The sequence below is a fragment of the Aethalodelphis obliquidens genome, unplaced genomic scaffold (assembly GCF_003676395.1).
Source record: "Aethalodelphis obliquidens isolate GAN/ISIS:26980383/991018 unplaced genomic scaffold, ASM367639v1 scaffold4, whole genome shotgun sequence".
In the NCBI taxonomy this organism is placed as follows: Eukaryota; Metazoa; Chordata; class Mammalia; order Artiodactyla; family Delphinidae; genus Aethalodelphis; species Aethalodelphis obliquidens.
In genome coordinates this window covers 28,367,497-28,391,652 of record NW_020837948.1, presented here as the reverse complement: position 1 = coordinate 28,391,652, position 24,156 = coordinate 28,367,497, and the positions used below count along the sequence as shown (strand labels likewise).

Here is a 24,156-nt window from a genome sequence, read left to right as displayed (position 1 = left end):
CAGGTGCTCTTTACTCATTTAGATTGGGCTATAACCCCGGTTCACTTGTGAGTCATCATCATCCAATCTAGGCTAGAGCTTGCTTTCCAGACAAGGTTGATTTTGTAAGCTCCCCGATTCCTATCCTCATCTGCCTTAAATGTGAATTTAAACTAAAATAAAAACTCTGACATTCTTTAGTGGCACCAAACCTAGGGTACTGCAATACCAGGGTTGAAGGATCCTTGCTCCAGGTCAGGAGGAGGAATTGTTTGTGGAGGCCAAAGGCCGATCACAATGGTGGTACATAGTGAAGCCCCTTATAATATTTGCAACACTTGAGGTCTTTTAACAAGAAAATGGAAATAGAATAGACAAGAGAACTAGGGCATAGCTTAAATGCCTGGAAAGAATTTAAAATACCATTTAAGGACTGAAATCAAAAGGAAACCCTGTGTCAAATGTTTGTTTCTAATAATGAAGCAGTCTGGGGGTAAGTTCTCCACTCTGAGTGATTGCAATTGTGAGGGCAAATGTCCATGGCTTCTGAAGGAAGAAATCCAGAGACTTTTGGAAAGGGTAGGGCTAGTTGCTTATAGACAGATATCTGCATTAGTAAGGTCTCATTGAAGAGACAAGGGGATGCCACACACCTCTCAGGCCAGAGAGAGTTTCCGCAGAATAATTTAAGGATCCCAAATAGTACGGCCAAGGTAGGAAGTTCTCATCAGATCTTAATGGTGACTAAGAAACTTCACTAGTAGGACATTATAACTTTGGTCAGCAGTATATTACTTAAGGCAAAAATGTCTCTCTATAACAAATTAGCAAAATAATACAAAAAGGAAAAACTAACAAAATATTTTTCAGAATTTTAAAGACCCCCCACTTTTCCCATTTTTAAAACTCAGACTACATTTCAAACAACTTAGTAAATATTAACGTTGATCATACAGGTTGTTCCTACCCAGGAAGGTGGCATGAACTACACAGAACCCTCAGGCTCTTGTTTAAGAACCAGGACTCAATTTTTTCATTTGTAAAAGTTGGGGCAATATAAACTACGCTGCAGATTCATTATGAAGATTAGCTAAAACAGAAAGCCTAACACAATGTCTAATATTTAGTACTTCATAAATGGGAACTATTCTTATAATGTAAAAATGCATTTTTCTCAGTGAATCTTATTAAGAATTGCTGCTTTATAATCAAAGGAAAAGAAATAATGGTGGCTTGCATAATTTCTCTTACTGACAGTGAATGGCTAAAAGGTATTATCTTTCCAAAAAAAATAAGATAAAGACCTCCCCTCTCTTAATATTTACTAAAAAACTGCATATTGATTATATACTAAGAATACAAAATGGAATAAACTGCCACATCCAGGCATGTAGCCTTTTAGTAAAACTGACATTAATTACATTTTATTTCTTTTGATTTAATAAAGTTTCCGTGTCAAATTCTTTCCGCTCCTGAGAGGTGATTAAGATGCTTTTTTATTCCCCATGACTTTGCACATCAACAAAGAACATTTTTTTCAAACCTTTACGCATGCACAAACAGGAGTACTGAACCTTTAATTTAGTCTTTATAGAGAAAACAGAAGCAGAGTGAGTAAGTGACTTGTCAAGGTCATGTTACTTCAAATATCATTAATTTTTGAGAGGAAAAAAGGAAGATTCCAAAAATTAGAAAAATGAGGTTGACATTGATCACTTATCAAATTCTAGAGAAGATGAACAGATGGCATGTGAGCAGTTAGAAGAGGAGGTTGCATGGTTTCACTAAGAGTGAAGCATTTCCAGCTAACGTCATTTGCTTTCTTGATTTAATATACTAGCAGATTAGGCTACTTCCATAGTGCTTGTCGACCAAACAGGACAAAATTTCTTACGGTGTCCTTTTAGGAACCATGAAGAAACAAAAGCACTTAAGTGACTGGTAGTTGCTTCAACAACTGTACCCAGAGTACTGACTGGTGGATCAAAGTCATCTAGAGGGCAGTCTACAGTGGCATTCTGAAGAGGGTCTGTATTTCATCCTGTTCTATTCAGTATTTATCAGTAACTTGGACAAAGCCACTAAACACCAAAGGCATACTTCATCAAAATTGGGACTGATGCAGGATGAGAGAAGAATCAGAATTCATATGGACCTTTACAAGTTAAATTTAGTAAGGATGAATGTAGTCCAATTAGGTTAAGAAGAAATTGTGTAAGTAATTATTAGGAACAGACTTGGCTTACCAGCAATACCTTGAAGTTTAGCAAGAGACAACAACGTGCTACGCTTGCCTAATAATGATGGTAATGATAATACTATCAACATATACGAGTCATAACAGTCATATGAGAGTCACTTTGATGTTGGCAATAATGCTTCTGGACCTTGCTCTAGTCAGAGGAACTGTGTTTAGTTCTGAGCAACACATTTTAAGTGAGGGATGGGAATAGCCAATGCCAGGCTGGTCTAGAATAGATATCATGCAAGATCTGAGAAAAGTGTGAAGCCTGAGGGAAGACAGGAAGAGGTGGTCACACAGAAGAGACAGGACTTTTCTGCCTAGCTTCACATATGTGCTATTTATAGGAATATTTGGGTGATACTTTTCTAACGAAATCCAACCCTTGTAGGGGTGCTGAGTGGCTCCAACTCTGGAAGTCCATCAACCACTTCTGTACAGCTGAGGTCTCTTTTAGGGTTTTCCTTCTTAGATCACAGTTAAAGGAGTATAAAATCACGTGCTCAGGAGCCTATTCCAGACTTCCTCAGTAGCTGTGTACTTTGCTATAAACACTAAATCCTCCAGGGGGTTACATTATAGAAGTGATAAGGCTACACAATTAAATATTAGAAATGACCACTGAGTATATCCTGTTTATTGTTTATGATTTACACGAAAAATGATGGATTGGGGTTGTAGAACAATAAACCAATCATTACGTTTAGACCTGGGCTTTTGAAAAACTTGCATTCCATTTTAACAGTTCACATATATTTAACAGTTTATATATAAATGCAGATCACAAATAAGAGTTAATTAGCTTAGAGATAAACAATTAAGAAACACGAAAGAAAACCACATAGATCTACCTTTAAATATCAGCATTCAAATTACAAGAAAGAAGACGACGTTTAAAAAAATAAAATTATTAGGTCAAGTCACTTAACATATAATAGAGAAATAAGAGAAACAGTACTTTTATTAATATTTATATTTCTAATTTACCTTCATATATTCTTTACTTTTTCAAAAGGAGCCAAGATGTGATCAAACAATATTTAGGTGTCCTAACTTGTCAGCCTCAGCTTCTATCAGCTTGTTACAATGAAAATTCTAAAACCTCAATTTTCTTTTTAAAAGAATTTTTAAGCCAATTCTTATTCAACTTTTCTCCTTCATAGCAGCTGTTTACAGATAGTAGGGAGCCAAGAATGAAGGGCAGAAACAGATGGAAAGCAAAAAGTACAACAGCTATCTTAAGTTCAGCTCTCAACACTGCTGGTTGAATTTGGAACCAAAACCTCTTAACAACTGGCAGATAATAGTTAAATCTTAACAGCCAAAGAAGAAATATTTTCTTTGGGACAGCTGCTATCTAGGAAGAGAAAACCAAGGTCCCTTTACACTGCCTAAATATAATGTGTGTGGCTTATTACAGAGAAATCTGTAACAATGTCAGTTTAACCACTAAGTGTCACTGATCATAATTATTTAAAGGAAACAAACAACAACAATAAAAATCACACTAGCCACAGATTTCCACAATATACACATGAGAATTAATTTTAATTTGATTTGACTCCTTGACACTAACTGATCATCAATGAAATACGGTATGGAAAGATCACAGAGTAGAAAACAAGCAATGATTAGTTTATACAACAGTGACTATATACATCAGAAGGAAAACATGCTACCTAATGCAACATTAAGGCTTGAATGTAAGCATTTCCAAAGTCACAGAAGCCCCAAAGAACCCCTAAATTACAAAGTCACCACATTACATGCATGCAATGTTCAGTTTTGTTTTACCCATAAAACGATACACAGTATTTTGCTGTAAGTACCAGACACATTTACAATATATGCAAAAATTAGAATGCAAGTGTTATGTTCCTTATATTTAAGCCTCAAATGTGCCAACAGTGAAAATTCATTTATTTTTAAGAATGAAGAAAAGAGGTGGAATATAAATATGCAGAGAGATTACACAAATAAAATGTAATTTTGCATTTGGGAAGCCATATAAACATTCTTTTTATGTGTCTAAACTAAATCATCACTGTACTACTTGGATAGATGTACACTCACTATGTGTTTTACTATTTTACTTGCTCAAATGTGGCATTCTAACACCCATCATTCTCTGGTGTTGATACCTAATCACATCCGTAAATTAATATTATGTCCATGTTGATACATACTTGCCTACTGGGTGTGATCACCTAAACAGAAAGCTGTGCACTCTTAGTTTGGTTACATGATTACAAAGATGACCCTGTGGGTCAAATTTCCCATTAAAAAAGAGGTAAAGTAAGGAAAGCTGATTTCCTCACTTTTGTAAAAGCTTGTGAACAGATCTCTTTCACAGGATAAATGTGAGGTCAGCATCTTCTTTTCTCTTTTAGAGAAAGGAAATTAAGAACGGAACCTGTTCAGTTCTGTTCATACAATCACTAGGCAATCATACAATCTATTCCTTTTTCACCCATGGCTTAATTACTTGTTTTTATTTTAGTTCCAGGTGCATAATTTTCCCAAAATAAATTAGTGTAAAGAAACAAAGGCTGATAATGTAGTATGACTAATCCTTGTTCAACAATATTTTAAAATAATAAATTATAACACAGTAAGGTTTAGATATGTTGTAAAAAGGTATGGCCAAATCTGTCCTGGACCCCATCAGTTTTATGCTTTATACAAGACAGCACAATTAATTCTTCTAGTTTTTTAAGGATTCAGATTTTCCTTCGGGATACAACAGAATGAGTGTTTTAAAACACTTTATGCTTGTTTTCAGACTTTCCAAAATATTTCAGAGCCAAAATTACCTTTAACTATATCCAGTGTTTATTACACAAATGTGCCATGAGTGTTCTGGACCTTCAAGTATAATTTTAACCAAATAGAAAGGACTTCATAAGGCCATCTAATTCATCTCACTGTACCAAGCACTGAGCACAGGAGATTGTTTATATGCTTTACTAACCTTACTTTAAGCACATCCACCATTTCAAATATAATAACTTATTTTACTACCTAGCCATTTCAAGGAGATTACATTTAAGATTTTAAAATTTTGTGATGCTCTAGCCAGAAGTTTTGTTTGGCATTCTAAAAAGTCCTAATTTTAAACAAAGATGAAAGAGTAAGTTATCTTCTTACAAAACCACTCAGTATTATGAACCAAGAGGTTTTGATGAAGCAAAAGCAAAGGGACCAATGAAAAAGCATGCTTTAGAATTCTTTTTTATTTCCAACGAAACCAAATTTTACTACTGTTGTGATCACAATCTTCACATTTGATGCAAATAGGAAAACTTAATTATAATCACTTAGTGGCAGTACTTCAGACAAAACCAATAATGTGTGCCACACAGATGATTATTTCTTCTGGATCAAGTTAATCAATAAGCTTGACATTACAATTAATAACATATTAAACTAAAGAAAATGAACGCACTACTTCAACATTCAGCTTGAAAATGTTTAGTACTTTCTGCAAACCTAAACTTAGTTTAGAAAGGTTAATATTCTCTTTCTAAACTATGGCACAGACTATATATAGCATTTTAAATATATTTATATATAATTATTTGCACATCATATTTTAGAAGGATCTGCAGATTTACTTGGATAGACCGATCTCATTCAAGTGTTCAGGCTTAGGGGGCTTCTGCAGTACTGTCATTTGCAGGTGGGGCATCATGATCAGGCTCAGAGGAAGCAGCTGCAGGTGTTTCCATCACAGCAGGTGGGAAATGACGGCGGCACACAGGGCACGTCCCTGACTGGGGGGAGAAAAAAACAAGTTCACAGCCAATGGAAAGATCTTAACTGCTACAAAGTATCAGAGCAGTATCATTATCCTCAAAACAAGTCAAATAACTTAAAAACAAAACCAAATAAACTTCAAATCCACACAGTACAGAGAGGCAAAATTTTGATGCTATTTCCTCTTCATCCCAATCAGACTCAATTTCTCTGAGGGTAAACAGTGTCTCCTAATCATGTTTGCATCTTTTAGGTCACTCATCTTTCATGTAGTGAGTATTAATTAAGAGTCTACTACATGCTCCACTTGGCACTGGTGCTACAGGGGTGAGCAAGGAGTCACAGGGCATGTCTTCACCTGCACTGAATGCATATATTAGAGAAACCAGAGACCTAATTAATTCACATATTTATTACACCAAATTATCCCCCTAGGACCTTCCTCATATATACCAAAGCCTTACTTTAGTGTAGCACAGATATGTCAAAGCAGATGGACCGCAGACCTTCTTTATAAGCCATATACTTCCTTTTCAAAAAGATATGGAGAGTTAGGTGCCTTCTAAATGATAAAACAAATCAATGAGGGAAGGTGGAACAGGGAAAGCAGTTAGACTGGGAGTCCATTATTTTAGGACCAACGGAAGGTTATAGAGATGTGTCATCTGGCGATATGTTATCCCCTCCCAAATCTTGTCTTTTTCCCAGAGATCTCCCTGATAGAAAAAAGGTTGAAGAAATCAGGCTATTGAAGGTGACAAAGATTCAGAACCTGGAAACCTTCTCCCTAGAGGAAAGGCTTCACAATAAGCTGCTTCCTGACAGGAGACAGACTAAAGAGATTATTACCTTGGGTTAAAGCAAAATCAATGACAATTCAAGATGTACAACATACATAATATTTACAATTCAAGAATTTAACTCAGCAAACATTTATTGTGCACTTGCCATACAGATGGGGCCAAAAGAGCAACATTTTAGAGTCAAGTGTATGAGTACAGTCTCAATCAACCACACACTAGCTGTGTAACCTTGGATGAATAACAATGATTGGAAAATGAGAATAAGGATACCAATATGTCCCAGAGTTAGTGTTAGGATTAAATGGGAAAACACACATCAATCATCCAGTGATACCTGACACAGAGCAGGCACAGACAACACCAGATCCTTCTTAAGGCTCTGATACTATTGTGGGAGTTTAAGAAAGAGGATATTAAGGATAGAAAAGGTCGAATTTAAGCGGACCTACCTAGATCATCTATTCTTACAGTAAGGGGAAGATCACACCAGGCTAAGCAAACATGAGTAAATGTACAGAGGAGTAAATCTGATGAGATAGACTAGATCACAGAAGCCCTAGAAAGCCTAGACAGAAACTTTAGATTTTTTACTTTTTTTTTTTTTTTTTTTTTTTTATGGTACGCGGGCCTCTCACTGTTGTGGCCTCTCCCATTGCGGAGCACAGGCTCCGGACGCGCAGGCTCAGTGGCCATGGCTCACGGGCCCAGCCGCTCCGCGGCATGTGGGATCCTCCCGGACCGGGGCACGAACCCACGTCCCCTATATCGGCAGGCGGACTCTCAACCACTGCGCCACCAGGGAAGCCCGAAACTTTAGATTTTATAAAGGAATCATGAACATTTCTGCACTGGATTTTAGATATCAACTAGAGTTTTGACAAAGATGAAGTAGCAGTAGAGGGGGAGCAACAGCAAAGAAAGAGAAAGGAAAGAAAAGAAGGGAGAAAGGAGAGGGTAGGAAATAAGAGAAGAGAGAAGGAAGGGAGTGGTTATAGAGAAGAAAGGGAGCCATATCCGTAAGTAATTAAGCTGGGAATGTGATTTGGGAATTTCTACTGAACTGCATGTAAATATCTTTTATGCAAGAATAGAATTCACTGAGAAGATGTAAGTAAAACCTTTTCTTTCTTAAGTAATTCAAATATACTTAAAAATTATTGGGTAAACATTGAAAAACAGTATATAAAAATTTGAATAGGAGGTACTTGGTAGGTTATTAAATATTTATCATATACATTTTAATTTTTAAAATTATTTTCTTGTAGTATAGTTTATTTCCAATGTTGTGTTAATTTTTGCTATATAGAAAAGTGATTCAGTTATACATATATACTTTTTCATATTCTTTGCCATTACAGTTTATCCCAGGATATTAAATATAGTTCCCTGTGCTATATGGTAGGATCTTGTTGCTTTTCCTCATATACATTTTTTTTTTTTTTTAAGATTTTTTAAACTTTTTATTTTTTTTTTATTTTTATTTTTTTAACATCTTTATTGGGGTACAATTGCTTTACAATGGTGTGTTAGTTTCTGCTTTATAACAAAGTGAATCAGTTACACATACACATATGTCCCCATATCTCTTCCCTCTTGCGTCTCCCTCCCTCCCACCCTCCCTATCCCACCCCTCCAGGCTGTCACAAAGCACCGAGCCAATATCCCTGTGCCATGCGGCTGCTTCCCACTAGCTATCTACCTTACTGCGTTTGTTAGTGTGTATATGCCCATAACTCTCTCTCGCCCTGTCACGGCTCACCCTTCCCCCTCCCCATAACCTCAAGTCCGTTCTCTAGGAGGTTTGCGTCTTTATTCCTGCCTTCCCCCTAGGTTCTTCATGACATTTTTAAAGATACCATCTCATATTAGCAGAATACCTGTACACTGTTATAGTACTCTGAGTAGTCCTAAAGGCTTCTTTGCTTAAGATATTTTTGAAAACATCAAATTTCAGGGATATAATCAAAGATCTAATTAGCTTTATCCTAAAATCATTTGCCTATATTGTTTTTAGACAATGTTAGTAAGGTAAAATAGTTTGATATATCATTAATCTGTAATCATTAAAAGGTAACCAATTTTAAACACTGAATTAAAAATTACTACGAGTATGTAGCTAAATAAAATAGGCTTAAAAGACACTACTATCATCATTAACTCGTAGGAGAAACTATTAACTTTAAAAAAGTAAATCTGCAACTCACCTTCTGCAGCCAAATTGAGACACAAGGTTTGTGAAAGAAATGATGACAGGGTAACTCTGTTGCTATATCATCCTTAATATACTCACTGCAACAGATTGGACAGCATTGCTCCTGACCAATAGCTGAAAACAAATAATTTGATTTATCAATCCCATGAAGTTCAATTTTAATAAAATTGAAAACCAACATATTAACTCATAGACAACACCTATGAAAGACAAAAGAACCAGACTTTGGTGAATTAATTGGCAAAAGTGTTTCAGCTTAATACATGACAATTTGGAATTTAATAAACATTGCCTTTGTAGAAAAGTTGTCCCAGCCTATCACTTGATAAATTAAAAAATTCCACTAGGTAAAAGTCTGTCTGAATTAGGTTTCATACAAAATCTAATGAAAGTTTCTGACAGTCACTATTTTATCTTCTAGGTGCATTGGTAATATACTTGAATATGCAAAGTGTCGTTCAACATTAGAGATCAGCTTTGCCCTCACCAGTGTGATCTTCAAGAACAAGGGTCTCTGGAAGACCATCAATGCTCTCCTTACTGGCTGGTGGATTGGCCACCTCAACATCCACTGCAAGAGACTCTAAATGTGCCAGGGCAGTCTGAAAATGAAAAGTCACATTTCTTTGTTAGGAAACACTTTTTAAAACAGTAATGAAAAACTATTTTTAAAGGTATCTTCCAAAATTATATCCACCATTATCCTCTTCCTACTGGTTTCTTTTGCTTCAGTCCCTGCGCTTTTTGCCCCTTCCAAAAAGGAACCATCACCAAATCAAAAAATCAAAAAACACAGGAAAAAAAAATCCCTACTTTTCACAAGTACAACAAAAATCTATCTTGTCTCAATAACCATTTACTTGTCCATCATACTTATATTTTCAAGAGTGGTTACCTCTTCCAACTTATGAGCTTATATATGAGATCAATAACATGAAAGAAAATAAATACTTTGAACAGGTTCAACTCATGAAATATAAAATGTGGCCAAGGTTACAAGATGTTCAAGGCAGGGAAGCAAATAATGCATTTCTGAATGGCTGTATCTACTACTGGTATAGAGTCAGCACACCCACATTACTGGTTCACTAGTACTGGCACAATTCATTTTATTGCACTTTGCAGGTACTGCATGTCTTTACAAATTGAAGGTTTCTGGCAATCCTGGCTCAAACAAATCTATCAGTGCCACTTTTTCCAACAGCATTTCTCACTTCATGTCTCTGTGTCACATTCTGGTAATTCTCACAATATTTAAAACTTTTTCAATATTATTATAATTGTTATGGTGATCTGTGATCAGTGATCTTTGATGTTACTACTATGACTCACTGAAGGCTAAGATGATGGTTAGCATTTTTTAGCAATAAAGTGTTTTTTAATTCAGGTATGTACATTTTTTTGGACATACTGCTATTGAACACTTAATTGACTACAGTATAGTGTAAACATAACTTTTATATGCACTGAGAAACCAAAAATTTGTGTGACTCACTTTATTGTAGTGCTCTTGAACTGAACCTGGAATATCTCTGAGGTATGCCTGTATTCCTAGGTTATCTGGGTTGTGAATTTTATTTAGGAGTTCAAATGTCTGGAAAAAGTCACTAACAGGAATGGAAAGAACAGCAAATCATATGACCATCTAGTACGAGTCACCCTCATCTTTTTGTGGCTTGATTAGCCCTTATGGCTACAATTAGGTTAGAACCGCAGACAGGACCTATAATCACAGGATCTAAAAGGTAGAAACACACCAAGTATCCACAGATGAATGAACAAAATGTGGTTGGTAAAGATAAATATTCAATATATAGTCAAATTCAGAATATTCTGATATCATAATATGGTAGTATATTAACCACTTCACTAAGAATAAACGTTAAAGGACAAGAGTATTAAAAATAATTATACTACAATAACTTATTAATGAATACTCAATATAAGAAAAGGTAAACTGTGACATCAAAAACATAAGAGTGGGGAAATAAAAGGGTAAAGTTTTTGTAGGCAATTGAAGTTATCAGCATAAAGTAGGCTGTTAAGATGTTTTATGTAAACCTCATGGTAACCACAAAGCAAAAGTCTACATTAGATTCACAAAAGGTAAAAAAATCACCAAGTCACAAAAGAAGACAATAAGAGAGGGAGAAAGTAACAAGGGAACTACAAAACAGCCAGACAACATAATAAGAAGGCATTAGTAAGTTCTTATCTATCAATAGTTACTCTAATATAAATGGACTAAATTCTCCAATCAAAAGGCATACAGTGGTGAATGGAAAAAAAAACAAGACCCAACTACATGCTGCCTGTAAGAGACTCACTTCAGCTTTAAGGAAACACATAGGCTCAAAGTGAAGGGATGGAAAAAGACACTCCATTCAAGTGGAAACCAAAGAGAGCAGGGGCAGCTATACTTATATCAGACAAAAGAGACTTTGAGCCAAAAATGGTAACAAGAGGCAAAGAAGATTATTATACAATGATACAGAATCAACTCATCAAGAGAATACAACAATCATAAATGAATATGTACCCCCAAAAAAGAGCAACTAAATATATTAAGCAAATAAAAACAGATCTGAAGTGAGATTAGACAACAATATGATATTAGGGGAGTTCAATATTTCACTTTCAATAATGGATATATTATCCGGACAGAAAACAAAAAGGAAATATTGGACTTGAACTATACTTTAGGTAAAATGGACCTAACAGACATATACAGAACATTCCACAAAACAGCAGCGGAAGACACATTCTTCTCGAATGCACATGAAACATTATTCAGGTTAGATCATATATGTCACAAAACAAGTCTTAGCAAATTTGAGAAGACTGAAATCACACCAATTATCTTTTCTGACCAAAATGGCAAGAAATGAAAAATCAACAATAGGAAGAAAACTGGAAAATTCACAAAAATGTGGAAATTAAACAACACACTCCTGAACAACCAATGAGGCAAAGAAGGAATCAGAAGATATCTTGAAACAAACAATAATGGAAACACAATATACCAAAACTTACAGGACAAAACAAAAGCAGTTCTAAGAGGGAAGTTTATAGCAAAAAAATGCCTACATTAAGAAAAAGGAAATATACCAAACAACCTAACTTTACACCTCAAGGAAGTAGAAAATAGTTTGAAAATTTTTTTCAAAATATCTGAAAAAGAAACTAAGCTGAAAGTTATCAGGAGGAAGGAAGTAACAAAGATCAGAGCAGAAAGTGTAGAGACCAGAAAAATAGAAAATACCAACTAACACCTGTTTTTTTTTTGAAAAAGTAACATTGACAAGCCTTTAGTTAGACTAAAAAAGACAAAAGACCCAAATAAAATAATAAATGAAAGAGGAGACATTACAACTGATAACACAGAAATACAAAGTATCAGAGGAGACTATCATGAATAACTGTACACGAACAAATTGGATATATTAGAAGAGAAACATAAAACCTACCAAGAATGAATCATAAAGAAACAGAAATACTGAACAGACCAATACAAGCAGGGAGAATGAATCAGTAATCAAAAATCTCCCCCAAAAGAAAAGCCCAGGAGCAGATGGTTTCCCTGGGAAATTCTACCAAACATTAAAGAATTAATGCCAATCCTTCTCAAACTCTTTCAAGAGGAGGAGGAACACTCCCAAACTCATTTTATGAGTCCAGCATTACTCTGATAGCAAAGCCAGTTCATGACACAAGAGGCATACCTTGCTTCATTGAGTTCTGCTTCATTGCGCTTCATAGATATTGTGTTATTTACAAATTCAAGGTTTGTGGCAACCTTGCATGACAGTTAGCTTTTTTAGCAATGAAGTATTTAAAAATTAAGGTATATACATTGTTTTTCTAGACAATGCTATTGCCTACTTAATAGAGTAAGTATAGTGTAAACATAACTTTTTATATGCACTGGGAAATGAAAAAATTTGTTGACTTGCTTTATTGTGATATTCACTTTACTGCGGTGGACTGGAGCCAAACCCGCAATATCTCCAAGGTATGCCTGTACAAGAAAAGAAAGTTACAGCCCAATAATCCTGATGAACATAGATGCAAAAATCCTCAACAAAATAGTAACAGACCATATTCAACAGCACATAAACGGATCACGCACCATGATCAAGTGATATTTATCCCTGGATGCAAGGGTGGATCAACACATATGAATCAATGAATATGATACAGCACATTTATAAAATGAAAAGATAAAATGCATATGATCATCCCAATAGATGCAAAAAAAAAAAAAAAAAGAAAAAGAAAAGGAAAACACTCATTTGACAAAACACAGCAACCTTTCATGATAAAAACTTTTCACAGATGGGTATAGAAGGAACATACCTCAACATAATAAAGGCACACAAAGCCCACAGCTAACATCATAATCAACAGTGAAAGGTGGAAAGTTTTCCCCCTAAAATCAAGAACAAGACAAGGGTGCCCACTCTCACCACTCCTATTAAACATAGTACAGAAATCCTAGCCAAAGTAATCAGGCAAGAAAAATAAATAAAAGGCATCAAATTGGAAAGGAAGAAGTAAAAGTGTCTTTGTTTGCAGATAAGATCTTATATGTATAGAAATTCCTAGACTCCACACACACACACAAAAAGTTAGAACTAATCAACAAATTCAGTAAAGTTGCAGGATACAAAATCAACATATAGGAATCACTTGTGTTTCTATACATTAATAATAAAATATCTGAAAAAGAAATTTTTAAAAATCCCATTCATGACAGCATAAAAAATTTAATAAAATACTTAGGAATAAACTCAAGCAAAGAGGTGAAAGATCTATGCACTGAAAACTATACCACTTTGCTGAAAGAAGACATGAATAATGCAAAGACATCCCATGTTCATGGACTGGAAGAATTAAAATATATGTTAAAATGTCCATACTACCTAAAGCAATATACAGGTTTAATGCAATCCCTATCAAAATTCCAATGGCATTTTTCATGGAAATAGAAAAAAATCTTAAAATCTGTACAGAACCACAAAAGATCCTCATCCTGAATAGCCAAAGCTGAAGCCGTCACATTTCCTGATTTCAAACTGTATACAAAACTATAGTAATTAAAACAGTATGGTACTGGCATAAAAACAGACATATAGACCAAATAACAGAATTGAGAGACCAGAAATAAACCCTGGCAAATACGAACAACTGATAAGGGAGCCAGGAATACTCAATGGGGAAAGGATAATCTCTTCAGTAAATGGTACTGGGAAAACTGGATAATCACATGCATAAAGCTGAACCCCTACCTTACACCACTGACAAAAATTAACTTGAAATAGAATAAAAACTTGGCCTGAAACTATAAAACTCCTAGAAGAAAATACTGAGAAAAAGTTCCTTGACATTGGTTTTGGCAATGATTTTCTGGATGTGACAACTAAAGCATAAGCAACAAAAGCAAAAATAAATAAGTGGACTACATTAAACTCAAACGCTTCTGCATTGGAAAAAAACCAATCAACAAAATGAAAAGCCTAGCTACAAAGTGGGACAAAATATTTACAAATCATGTATTTGATAAGGGATCAATATTCAAAACATGTAAGGAACTTAAGAGCTAAAAAACAAACAATAAAAAAATGAGCAGAGGAACTGAATAGACATTTTTCCAAGGAAGACATACAAAAGGCCAACAGGTACATTAACAGATGCTCAATATCACTAATCATCAGGGAAATGCAAATCAAAACCACAATGAGATACCACCTCACACCTGTTAGAATGGCTATCATGAAAAAGACAGGAAATCAAAGTGTTGGTAAAGCTAGGGATATAAGGGAACCCTCATGCACTGTTGGTGGGAATGTTAACTGATGCAGCCCCTATGGAAAACAGCAGAAAGTTCCCCCCCCAAAATTAAAAATAGAACTACCATATGATCCAACAACCCCACTTCTTGATAGTTATCTAAAGGAAATAAAATCAGGCTCTTCACTGTAGTATTATTCACAATAGCTAAGATATAGAAACAACCTAAGCATCCACTTATGAATGAATGGATAAAGAAGGTGTGGTGTGGCGTGTGTGTGTGTGTGTGTGTGTGCGCATAGATCTATCTATATATCTATCTATAAAATGGAATATTATTTAGCCACGAGAAAAAAGGAAATCATGCCATTTGTGACAGCATGGATGAAACTTGAGGGCATTATGCTAAGTGAAATAAGTCAGAGAGAGAAACACAAATACTGTATAATATAACTTATATATATAATATAACTTTCTCTCAGAGAGAGAAACACAAATACTGTATAATATAACTTATATGTGGAATCTAAAAAAGGTGAACTCATGGAAACAGAGAGTAGAATGGTGGTTGCCAGAGACTGGGAGTTGGGGGAAATGGGCAGTTACTGGTCAAAGGGTACAAACTTCCAGTTATAAGATGAGTAAGTTCTGGGGATCCAAGGTAGCAAAGTGATTATAGATAACAAATTGTACTATATACTTGAAAGTTGGTAAGAGAGTAAATCTTAAATGTTCTCACCACAAGAAAGAAATGGTAATTATGTGAGGTGATGGAGGTTAACAACCCTACTGTGATAATAATTTCACAATATATGTGTATCAAATCAACACACTGTACACCTTAAACTTACACAATGTTACATGTCAAATACATCCCAATAAAGCTGGAAAAATGTGGTATACACATGCAATGGAGTAGAATTCAACCTTGAAAAAGAAGGGAATTCTGACACATGCTAAAACAAGGATGAACACTGAAGGCATTATGCTAAGTGAAATAGGCCAGTTACATTAGGATAAATATTGTATACCTGATATGAGGTACCTAAAGTAGTAAAATTCATAAGATAAACAGTAGAATGATGGTTGCCACAGGATGAGGAAAGGAGGGAATGTGGTTAATTGTTTATGTATAATGCCATTTAACTACGTACTTTAAAGTAGTTAGAATAGTAAATTTTACATTATGTGCCTGTTACCACAATAAAAAATAAACAAACTAGGCTTCCTAGGTAGGAATAGGATTCTTTCTGCCTGATGGTTAACATTGCGTTCTCTTGGATGGCAAACATAATCTTTTGTATACTCCTCAAGATCTAGCCAAGATATTTTAGCAACTGTCTTTCCAAAAAGGATTTGAGATGACTTACAAAAAAGGATAGGGCCAAGGCCAAAGCAAAGTCAGGACTAAAAAAAGAGCGAGCAAAAAAAATTCACGGTAATAAAAGTTAATAAACATAGTTAATAACATTGAACACCAAATTTGACTCTGGATTTGCAGATAGATATTGCAAAAAGAAAAACAGTGTGCCAGTAATAGAAGTATTGCCTCTGACAAATTCACATTTCATCTCCGTCCTGTGAAAATGGATCTGGGCCCTTTAAATATTTTTCCTTTGTCAGCTACCATGATCTTAGGCTGTGCAGGAGAGGGTGCTGGAGAGACATCACAGGAGGAATGGGCTGTTTAGTTCTAGTGCGCTTGTTGGGAGCAGTGTGTGAGGCTTCCCTGTTGTGGGCTTCTGGAGCACAGACGGCTTCTGCGCCAGGCTCCTCCAGTGTGATGAAAGGTTTCTCCAGCACTTGGATCCGGAAGCACATGCAGTTTCCCCAGTGCCTGACAGCTGCAGTATAAGGTGGCCAGCAGCTTCCCCTGGCACCCATCTTGGGTGGTTTTGTAGCAGGAGCGCTTCCAGTTAGTCTCTTCCCTGTGAATAGTTTCTTTAGCACTCCAAAGGTAGATTTTTGCCAAGATCCAGAGGGCAGATTTCCAGCAAGTTCTGCCAGCATAATAGCATAAACACTTCTCTAAGAGCCATGGTTGTGTCCTCTTCAACACAGCCTAGATCTCAGCCCTGGGGGGTGGGGAGGTGGAGTGCTTCATCTCAGCCCTAAGGCTATTCCTTAAATCTACTATTCCTATATTCTTTAGAATTCACTTTACTTCCTAGTAGCCTAACTATAGTTAGTAATTCTTTATACTAAACTTACTCCATTCAAATTAATTGTTTTCTCCCTGTGACTGAGCTCAGACTGATAAAGAACTGGTATCAGGCATGATTCCATGAAGTAAGAATGGGATTGGTTTGGTTGAGCTTTTGGGCTTGAGCTCACTGCTGAGCTCTTTACCAACTGAAGAGGGATGCTATCAATCCATGGTCTTCAGTGGAATCAAAATTAAACTATCACTGTGGTTGAACACAGTGAAGTGCCAACTAAAGCACATGTCTTGGGAACCCAGGTGGCTGCTGCACCTGACCTAATGGCAATAATGATGACTATAAAAACTGTGACATGGGATGGATCCTTCTGAGCGCTCCTGCACATTTACAAAGAGAAAGTGACAGACTTGGGCCCATTAACTCTCAAAGTGAAGCACGGTATAAGAACCAGAGCATGTCCATGATAGCCCCGAAAAAAATCTCTTACTTTTGAAAATCAAACATACATTTTAAATTAAATTAATTCTCAGTCAAGTTTCTCAAAAATTATATCACTGATTGGTTAAAAAACAGGATTCTGAGACTTAGAATGGGGACATCCGGTTGAACTCAGATGAAACTGACTATTTTGAATCCCCATGTCACTCTGAGCCTCCTTGTACCAGTAGGAGTAGCTTACCCTCCACAAACCAGCCTTTCTCTACTTGAAAATCCTGTGATAATTTCAAGTATAGAGTATACATCTCTTAGTACTTCTATGCCCAATAGTATAAAGTTACCAGAAAACTACAGCAGCCAAAAAAGGCAGGATGATTGAGGACACAGACTCTTGAGAAATGTAGGTTTGGGTCACACCACCAAGTAAAGAATCCCAACCAGGTGAGATTCTTGCTGATGACAGAGAAAATAAGGAAGAAAGACACTATAGCTATGAATTACAGCCTGTGACCAAATACAGAAACAAGGACTAGTAGCTTTGCATATTTTCTATTTGCTTGTTATATGTATATATTTATCTGTATCTACTAACCATTTTCTTTTTTCCCGATCTTCCCATTTTTATTTTATATAGCAGTCAACTTTACAATTTAATCTTTATATAAAAGAATATTCAGTATGACTGACAATTTATGAAGTAATTAATATAGCCAGCGATGAATACAATGACTCTTGGGACTGTTCATCTGTTCATTCTGGGGAAAAGGTGAAACTTCTTCTTTTGTTAGAATAGCTGTATCTTGTTGGGTAGAAATATAGCTGTACTGTCGTTGGACGGCAGTTGAAATGTGTGTAGAAATGTGTATACAGAATCCAAGTAGTCAAAAATATGGACTGTTCCAATAATCAATTATTGCTTCTCAGATCTAAATTCACTGTTTTTGTAAGCTCTGTGAAAATGGATTTGGGCCATTTAAATATATTCCCTTCTGACAGTTGTCATGATGTTAAGCTTTGTTCATAGAGGATGCTGAAGAGACAGTGCAGGAGGAAAAGGGCTTTGCTTCTGATCCTGTTCCCACATTCCTTTTTATACTCACCGTTTTTCCACTTTATAAATAAAAACATACTTCTTCCCCCTTCAAAGGGGCAATCTGAAATACCAGGGTCAAACTGAACTATAATGACTGATAAGAAATCTTTGTAGATGGCTTCCAATTTTCTACTTTCAAAAAAAATAGGAGGATCTAAACAACTTGCCAAGTTTTTGTGATTTTGGTAATATCTGAGAAGAATTCAGTGACAATGCTATGATAAACTCCTTCCATCCCTACCAATTTACTTATTTGAATAAGGATTTTCAATCTACATTCATAAGATAAAAAACAGAAATAAAGTTGATGCTGAATTATGCCTCATTCTAGGAATAAAATTCACTCACAAAGTAATTAGGAAGGGAAAAAAGCTTCTATCTCATTAAGAGATACATTTCTAGTAAAATTTTACTTTATGTTTAAGTAATTATTTATCAAATTTTATAACAGTTCGTTTTTGATCAATAGACACAACAAACATTTTATACTCAATCTAAACCATTTTTTTTACATTTAAATTCCTGAACATATTTTTATTGCAAAAGTGATATAATAGGGTAAATAATATTACTTAAGATTTATGCCAAAAAATTTTAGATGTCAACGTAAAGATGTGCAAAGGAATACTTTTTTCCCCCCAAGATTTCTTTGGGAGTGAGTAAAAAGCTTTAAAATCATTTTTTCAAACAGTTAAATATCTTAAATATTTTGCCCTCATATCTGAGACAGAGATATGAGGCAAATGTTTATTGCCAATATATTCACCAGTATCTACTACCTGAAAAGAAAGAACAGCCTAGTACTGGAAAAATAACAGAAATGAAAACAACCACTGACAGAAAGAGATAGGGCTGCTGAGAAAAAAAACAAATCAAAGCACTCAGTTTGTCTTATTACTTGTTTTTGCTTTATTTAAAGAATGTTAGTATTAAATTTAAAAGGAAAAATCCTAAATTATAAATTATTTCAGTTTCATTTTTCAAAATGAATAAGTAAGTGCATGCTAGAAAAATAAAGATTTCTAGAGAGTGATAGGAAGAAGGAACTCTATTGATTCTCTAGAAGAGAAGCATGTCTCAATCAAATTCAAATAAAATAAAGCTGAGCACTAAATCTGAAGAAGCTGTTATGCTGCGGAGAAGGGGAGACATTTAATGCTATTAATCTGAAACCGAAGGATAGGTGGGTAAGAACAACTGAAAGCGGCAGTGCCACTGGGTTCCTGAGAGCAGGAGGCAACAATGCGGAGACTCTATGTTCCCTGGACATACTACAGTCTTTCCTTCCTCTTGTCTTTGTCCACTCTGCTAATGCCTTCACCTAACCTGACCTCTCATGACCAGTCTCTCTCGCTCTTCTTTCAAGATGCCAATCAAATGTCACAGTTCCCATTAGTAATAAACAATAAAACTTTTAATTTTTAAAACTTCTTTATAAAGACATCTGCATATTGTAGGAATCATAAACCACTAGCATAATAATGGAAACAAACTATTTAACGACTGTGAAACCAGACTCTAATATTGATGTATATTCCATGTGGTCCCTTAAAATGTCTTTAACTCAAGGAAGTTAGTGATCCTTAATCTTTATATATTCTATTCCTGATGCAGGTTATCATGCTGTGCCACTGTTTCCCATGTGTCAGAATTTGGCAAGGCAAGTTATATAATCTGGGAAAAGTCCTAAGTGTATTATCCTGTCTCATGATATTCTGACTTTTCTTCTAGTACATAGTATTTTTCTTTTTCTTCTCCCAGTTTTACTGAGATATAATTGACATACAGCACCATGTAAGTTTAACATATATAGCATAATGATGTGACTTACATACACCATGAAATGATTATCCCAATAAGTTTAGTGAGCACCCATCATCTCAATATAGATGCAAAATTAAAGAAATAGAAAAAAAGTTATTTCCTTGTGATGAGAACTCTTAGGATTTACTCTCTCAACAACTTTCATATATAATATACAGCGGTGTTAATTATATTTATCATGTTGCACATTACCTCCCTAGTACTTATTTATCTTATAACTGAAAGTTTATGCCTTTTGACTACCTTCATCCAATTCCCCCTCCCCCCAACCCCCCGCCTCTAGTAACCACAAATCTGATTCTTTTCCTGAGTTTGTTTTTGAAGTATAATTGACCTAGCACACTGTATTAGTTCGTTACACTACATAGTGATTTGATATTTCTATATATTTCAAAATGATCACCATGATACACAGTATTTCTGCTATGGTCACTTTGAGAAAAACATACACTATAATGCATAACTGACAGCAATGATCTCCATGGAAGATTACACACACTTAAAAAAGTGATACCAATGCAGAGCTAACTTGTGTGTGTACCTGTGCATGCATATGTGTGTGTAGATAAATAGGTCTAGATCTCTCTATCTACCTAATACCTAATTTATAAATCTAAACTGGGCTTTTTTTTTTTTTTTGCGGTACGCAGGCCTCTCACTGTTGTGGCCTCTCCCGTTGCGGAGCACAGGCTCCGGACGCGCAGGCTCAGCAGCCATGGCTCACGGGTCCAGCCGCTCCGCGGCATGTGGGATCTTCCCGGACCGGGGCGCGAACCCATGTTCCCTGCATCGGCAGGCGGACTCTCAACCACTGCGCCACCAGGACTGGGCTTTCTAATCTCATAACATTTCAAGATAAAATGGTATTATAGTGTTCCTGAAAGTTCCCTCTTTCATTTTTGTTCTCTCACTTTTGACTCATTCACATTATTACTGTTCATCTACTTTGGAAATCACTGTGGAAATAGTGATTTAAAGAAAGACTTCTTACAACAAAATCCACTAGTGCAGTGGAAGTTCCCAAACATGAAAATGCTTGGGCTTTTGACCATAGGCAAATACAATTATGAACAAGTTGTTGTGTTTTGGTCAAATAAAGCAAAGAAGGCAAGACAAACAGGCACCAAATGTGCCACATTTATTAACCTGTGTATGTGTGTGGGGATGAAAGGGAATAACTTTTCTAACTACATTAAGCAGCTAGATAGATTTAGAAGCCTTAAGAACCAAAAAAGGGAAGTGATTTGTAATATACCTTTAGAGATCTTTAATTGCACTTAACAAATATACCTGTGTGTATGTGTATAAAATATTCAGATTCACAGACCTGTATACAGTAATTCTATAGAGGAAGAACATTTTCTAAATGCAAGCAAAACAAACACTTTACATTCTGTAGTAAAAACTGGAAAATATTGTAATTTTAGGCAAATTGGCAGGATGTCAAGTGCAATTTCTATACACATACTGAATCACTATTCAGTAATTGTTATTAAATTGGTTAGAAAATTATTCACCTTTTCTTAAAAGCAGTTAAAGAAACCTTTAATTGTTATCACTTGGCATCCCACCAACCTATATATGGGTACCAGAGCACTAAAATAAGCACTAAAATACCTCCATAGCCTGGGCTAAGCGTTCTTCTAGTGCCATGTAAGTGAGGAACTGAGGGTCCACGTAAGAAATAGCTTCAGCAACTCCTAGTCCATCTGCAAAGCCGTCAAACAGGCTGGAAAAAAAAGTACAACCGTGATTTGGGAAACCTTTATAGTGAAGACATAATTATATTAGCATACTGACAAGCCAATAAAGATGCTACAAGCAGAAAACCTTAAAATATTTTAATATAAATCTCGTGCGGTGAGGGGCAGGAAGAACCCAACAGAAGAGTTAAATGCTAAGCATAAGGAGGTAAGATACCATTCCCAGCCCCAATAGGCTGCCACACTCACTGCACAAAGTTTGTAAGAAAATTCTCTGTTTCTAGTTCTAGCTCTGGGAACTGTTTATGGCTGGGATAAAGGTAGTACTTTTTCCCTCCTAATTCTTTACCATATCTTTCCCCTTTATTTTAGTTTCCAATCTAAATTTAGGTGAGAACATGTTAAGAATACTGCATTTATTTTATTTCTTTCATTGGTCAAAGCCTCTTTTTCTTCTCTTACCTTGTACTGCTTAATTACTTCAGGCTTAAGAAAATTTTATTTTCTCAAGTTTATCTCATTAATCTCTCTTCTATTCTTCTAAAAACTAGGGCTCCTCCCTTATTATTCAGTTTGAAAAGATTTAGCTCCTAACTGCTCATTTTTATTATTATTTTTTTTTTCTGAAGGGTTGTAAGCCCCTTGAAGAAAAATATTATGTCTTAATCTGGTCCTTATCTGCTTCCTTCATGCCTACATATACATGGATCCCTCCTTTTTCTCTTGTCTTAGAAATACTAAGTATTTCAAGATTCAGAAAACGTTAAGTATATCCTCAGTCCTCTTCTTTCTAAACCTTGTTCCCTTGGCAATTACATTCAAGTCCACCCCTTCAATTATCCTTTCTACAGATGATCCCTAAACCTCTAATTCCAAAATCCCTCTTGAGTTCTTGACCTACATTTTTAGTTTTCTGTGGGGGCACTTTACCTCAATGAACTCCTACCACCTCAAATCCAAGATCTCCAAAACTGAGCTTATTTTGTCTACCTAAAGGAAAACTTCTGTTGACTTCCGCATTTCTATCAGAAACTGAATATCATAGTCAGAAAAATCCAGTTACACATGCTAGCTCAAAACAGTTATGATGTCAATCTTTCTGCCACCATTAAAATTACAAATCTATTGCCCAGAGATACAGAAGTACTCCTATGAAGAATATATTAAAGCTTCGTAGTATCTAGAAATCAGCAGACATCACATGGTACAAAGGAACAGACATTTTCCTGCAATCACAGATTTTAGAATTAGAATTAAAACTAAGATTACTGAATAAACCTCTTCTGCAATACTAGAACTCATTCATCTATCAGTGAAATGTAATGCAAAGAGGAAGAGTCTTGGAGTCAGATAGGAATTTAATGTCACATTTAACTGAGTCATAGTTAAACAGTATGAAAATATTATTTAACTGTTACTACTGTTTCTTTATCTGTAAAACAAATTAAATGAGTAGATGCACACAGGTGCCCTGCACAGAGATGGCACCAGAGTAGGCATTCAAGAAACAGTAGAACCATTTCCTCCGTGCGGAAAACACACCGCTTTCTAAGCAGGTGCATGCAGTATGGGAGAGCCCTAATAGAAGTTTGAAACTTATGTGAAGTAAGTGCTCTAGTTCTGCCTGCTGAAGCAACACAAACTATGCCCACTTTCCCTTCGCAGAAAACTCCTTCAAATGATTGGAGTCAACTATCCCCCAAGAATTCTTTTCTTCTCTAGGCCAAACAAATCTAGACACTCAGAGCCTGGTATTTGGTTGTAATTTGGTAACTTAAGAATAATCAGCTAATATTAAAAATTCTAGTATCATTCATTTGGTAAACACTATGGTCATAACTGTCTCAGACAACAATCACCAAGGACACTAAAACTAGTAGTTGGTAGCTTGATAGTTTGAAAGGAAACAGGTTATCTTCCCACTAGACGCTTACATAAAGCTAAAAATGGCAACTGTACAGTGATGATATCTGAAAGATAAAACCTTTACCAAGTGATCAGAATTAACATCATCAGTAATGGGACAATTCGACACCATGTGCCTTCTGATATGAACTGAGAAGAACAGAACATTGTTTCTAAGGTATTCCTGCTAAAAATGTGTAACTCGAATCTAATTATGACATTGGACAAAACGAACCTGAGGGACATTCT

At 35.6% G+C, this 24,156-nt stretch overlaps 1 protein-coding gene across 2 annotated transcripts in view; it reads right to left on the bottom strand.

Annotated features, from left to right (window-relative positions):
• Positions 1–2,827: 2,827 nt before the first annotated feature.
• PJA2 (praja ring finger ubiquitin ligase 2) overlaps positions 2,828–24,156 on the bottom strand; it is a 79,085-nt gene continuing 57,756 nt past the window's right edge. For both annotated transcript variants that reach the window (XM_027100257.1, XM_027100263.1), the window contains 4 exons: positions 21,917–22,028; positions 9,480–9,594; positions 8,985–9,106; positions 2,828–5,994 (listed from right to left, as the gene is read on the bottom strand). In XM_027100257.1, the coding sequence (XP_026956058.1) occupies positions 5,869–5,994; positions 8,985–9,106; positions 9,480–9,594; positions 21,917–22,028 (475 nt within the window). In that variant the 3' untranslated portion in view covers positions 2,828–5,868. The remainder of the gene's footprint in view (positions 5,995–8,984; positions 9,107–9,479; positions 9,595–21,916; positions 22,029–24,156) is intronic.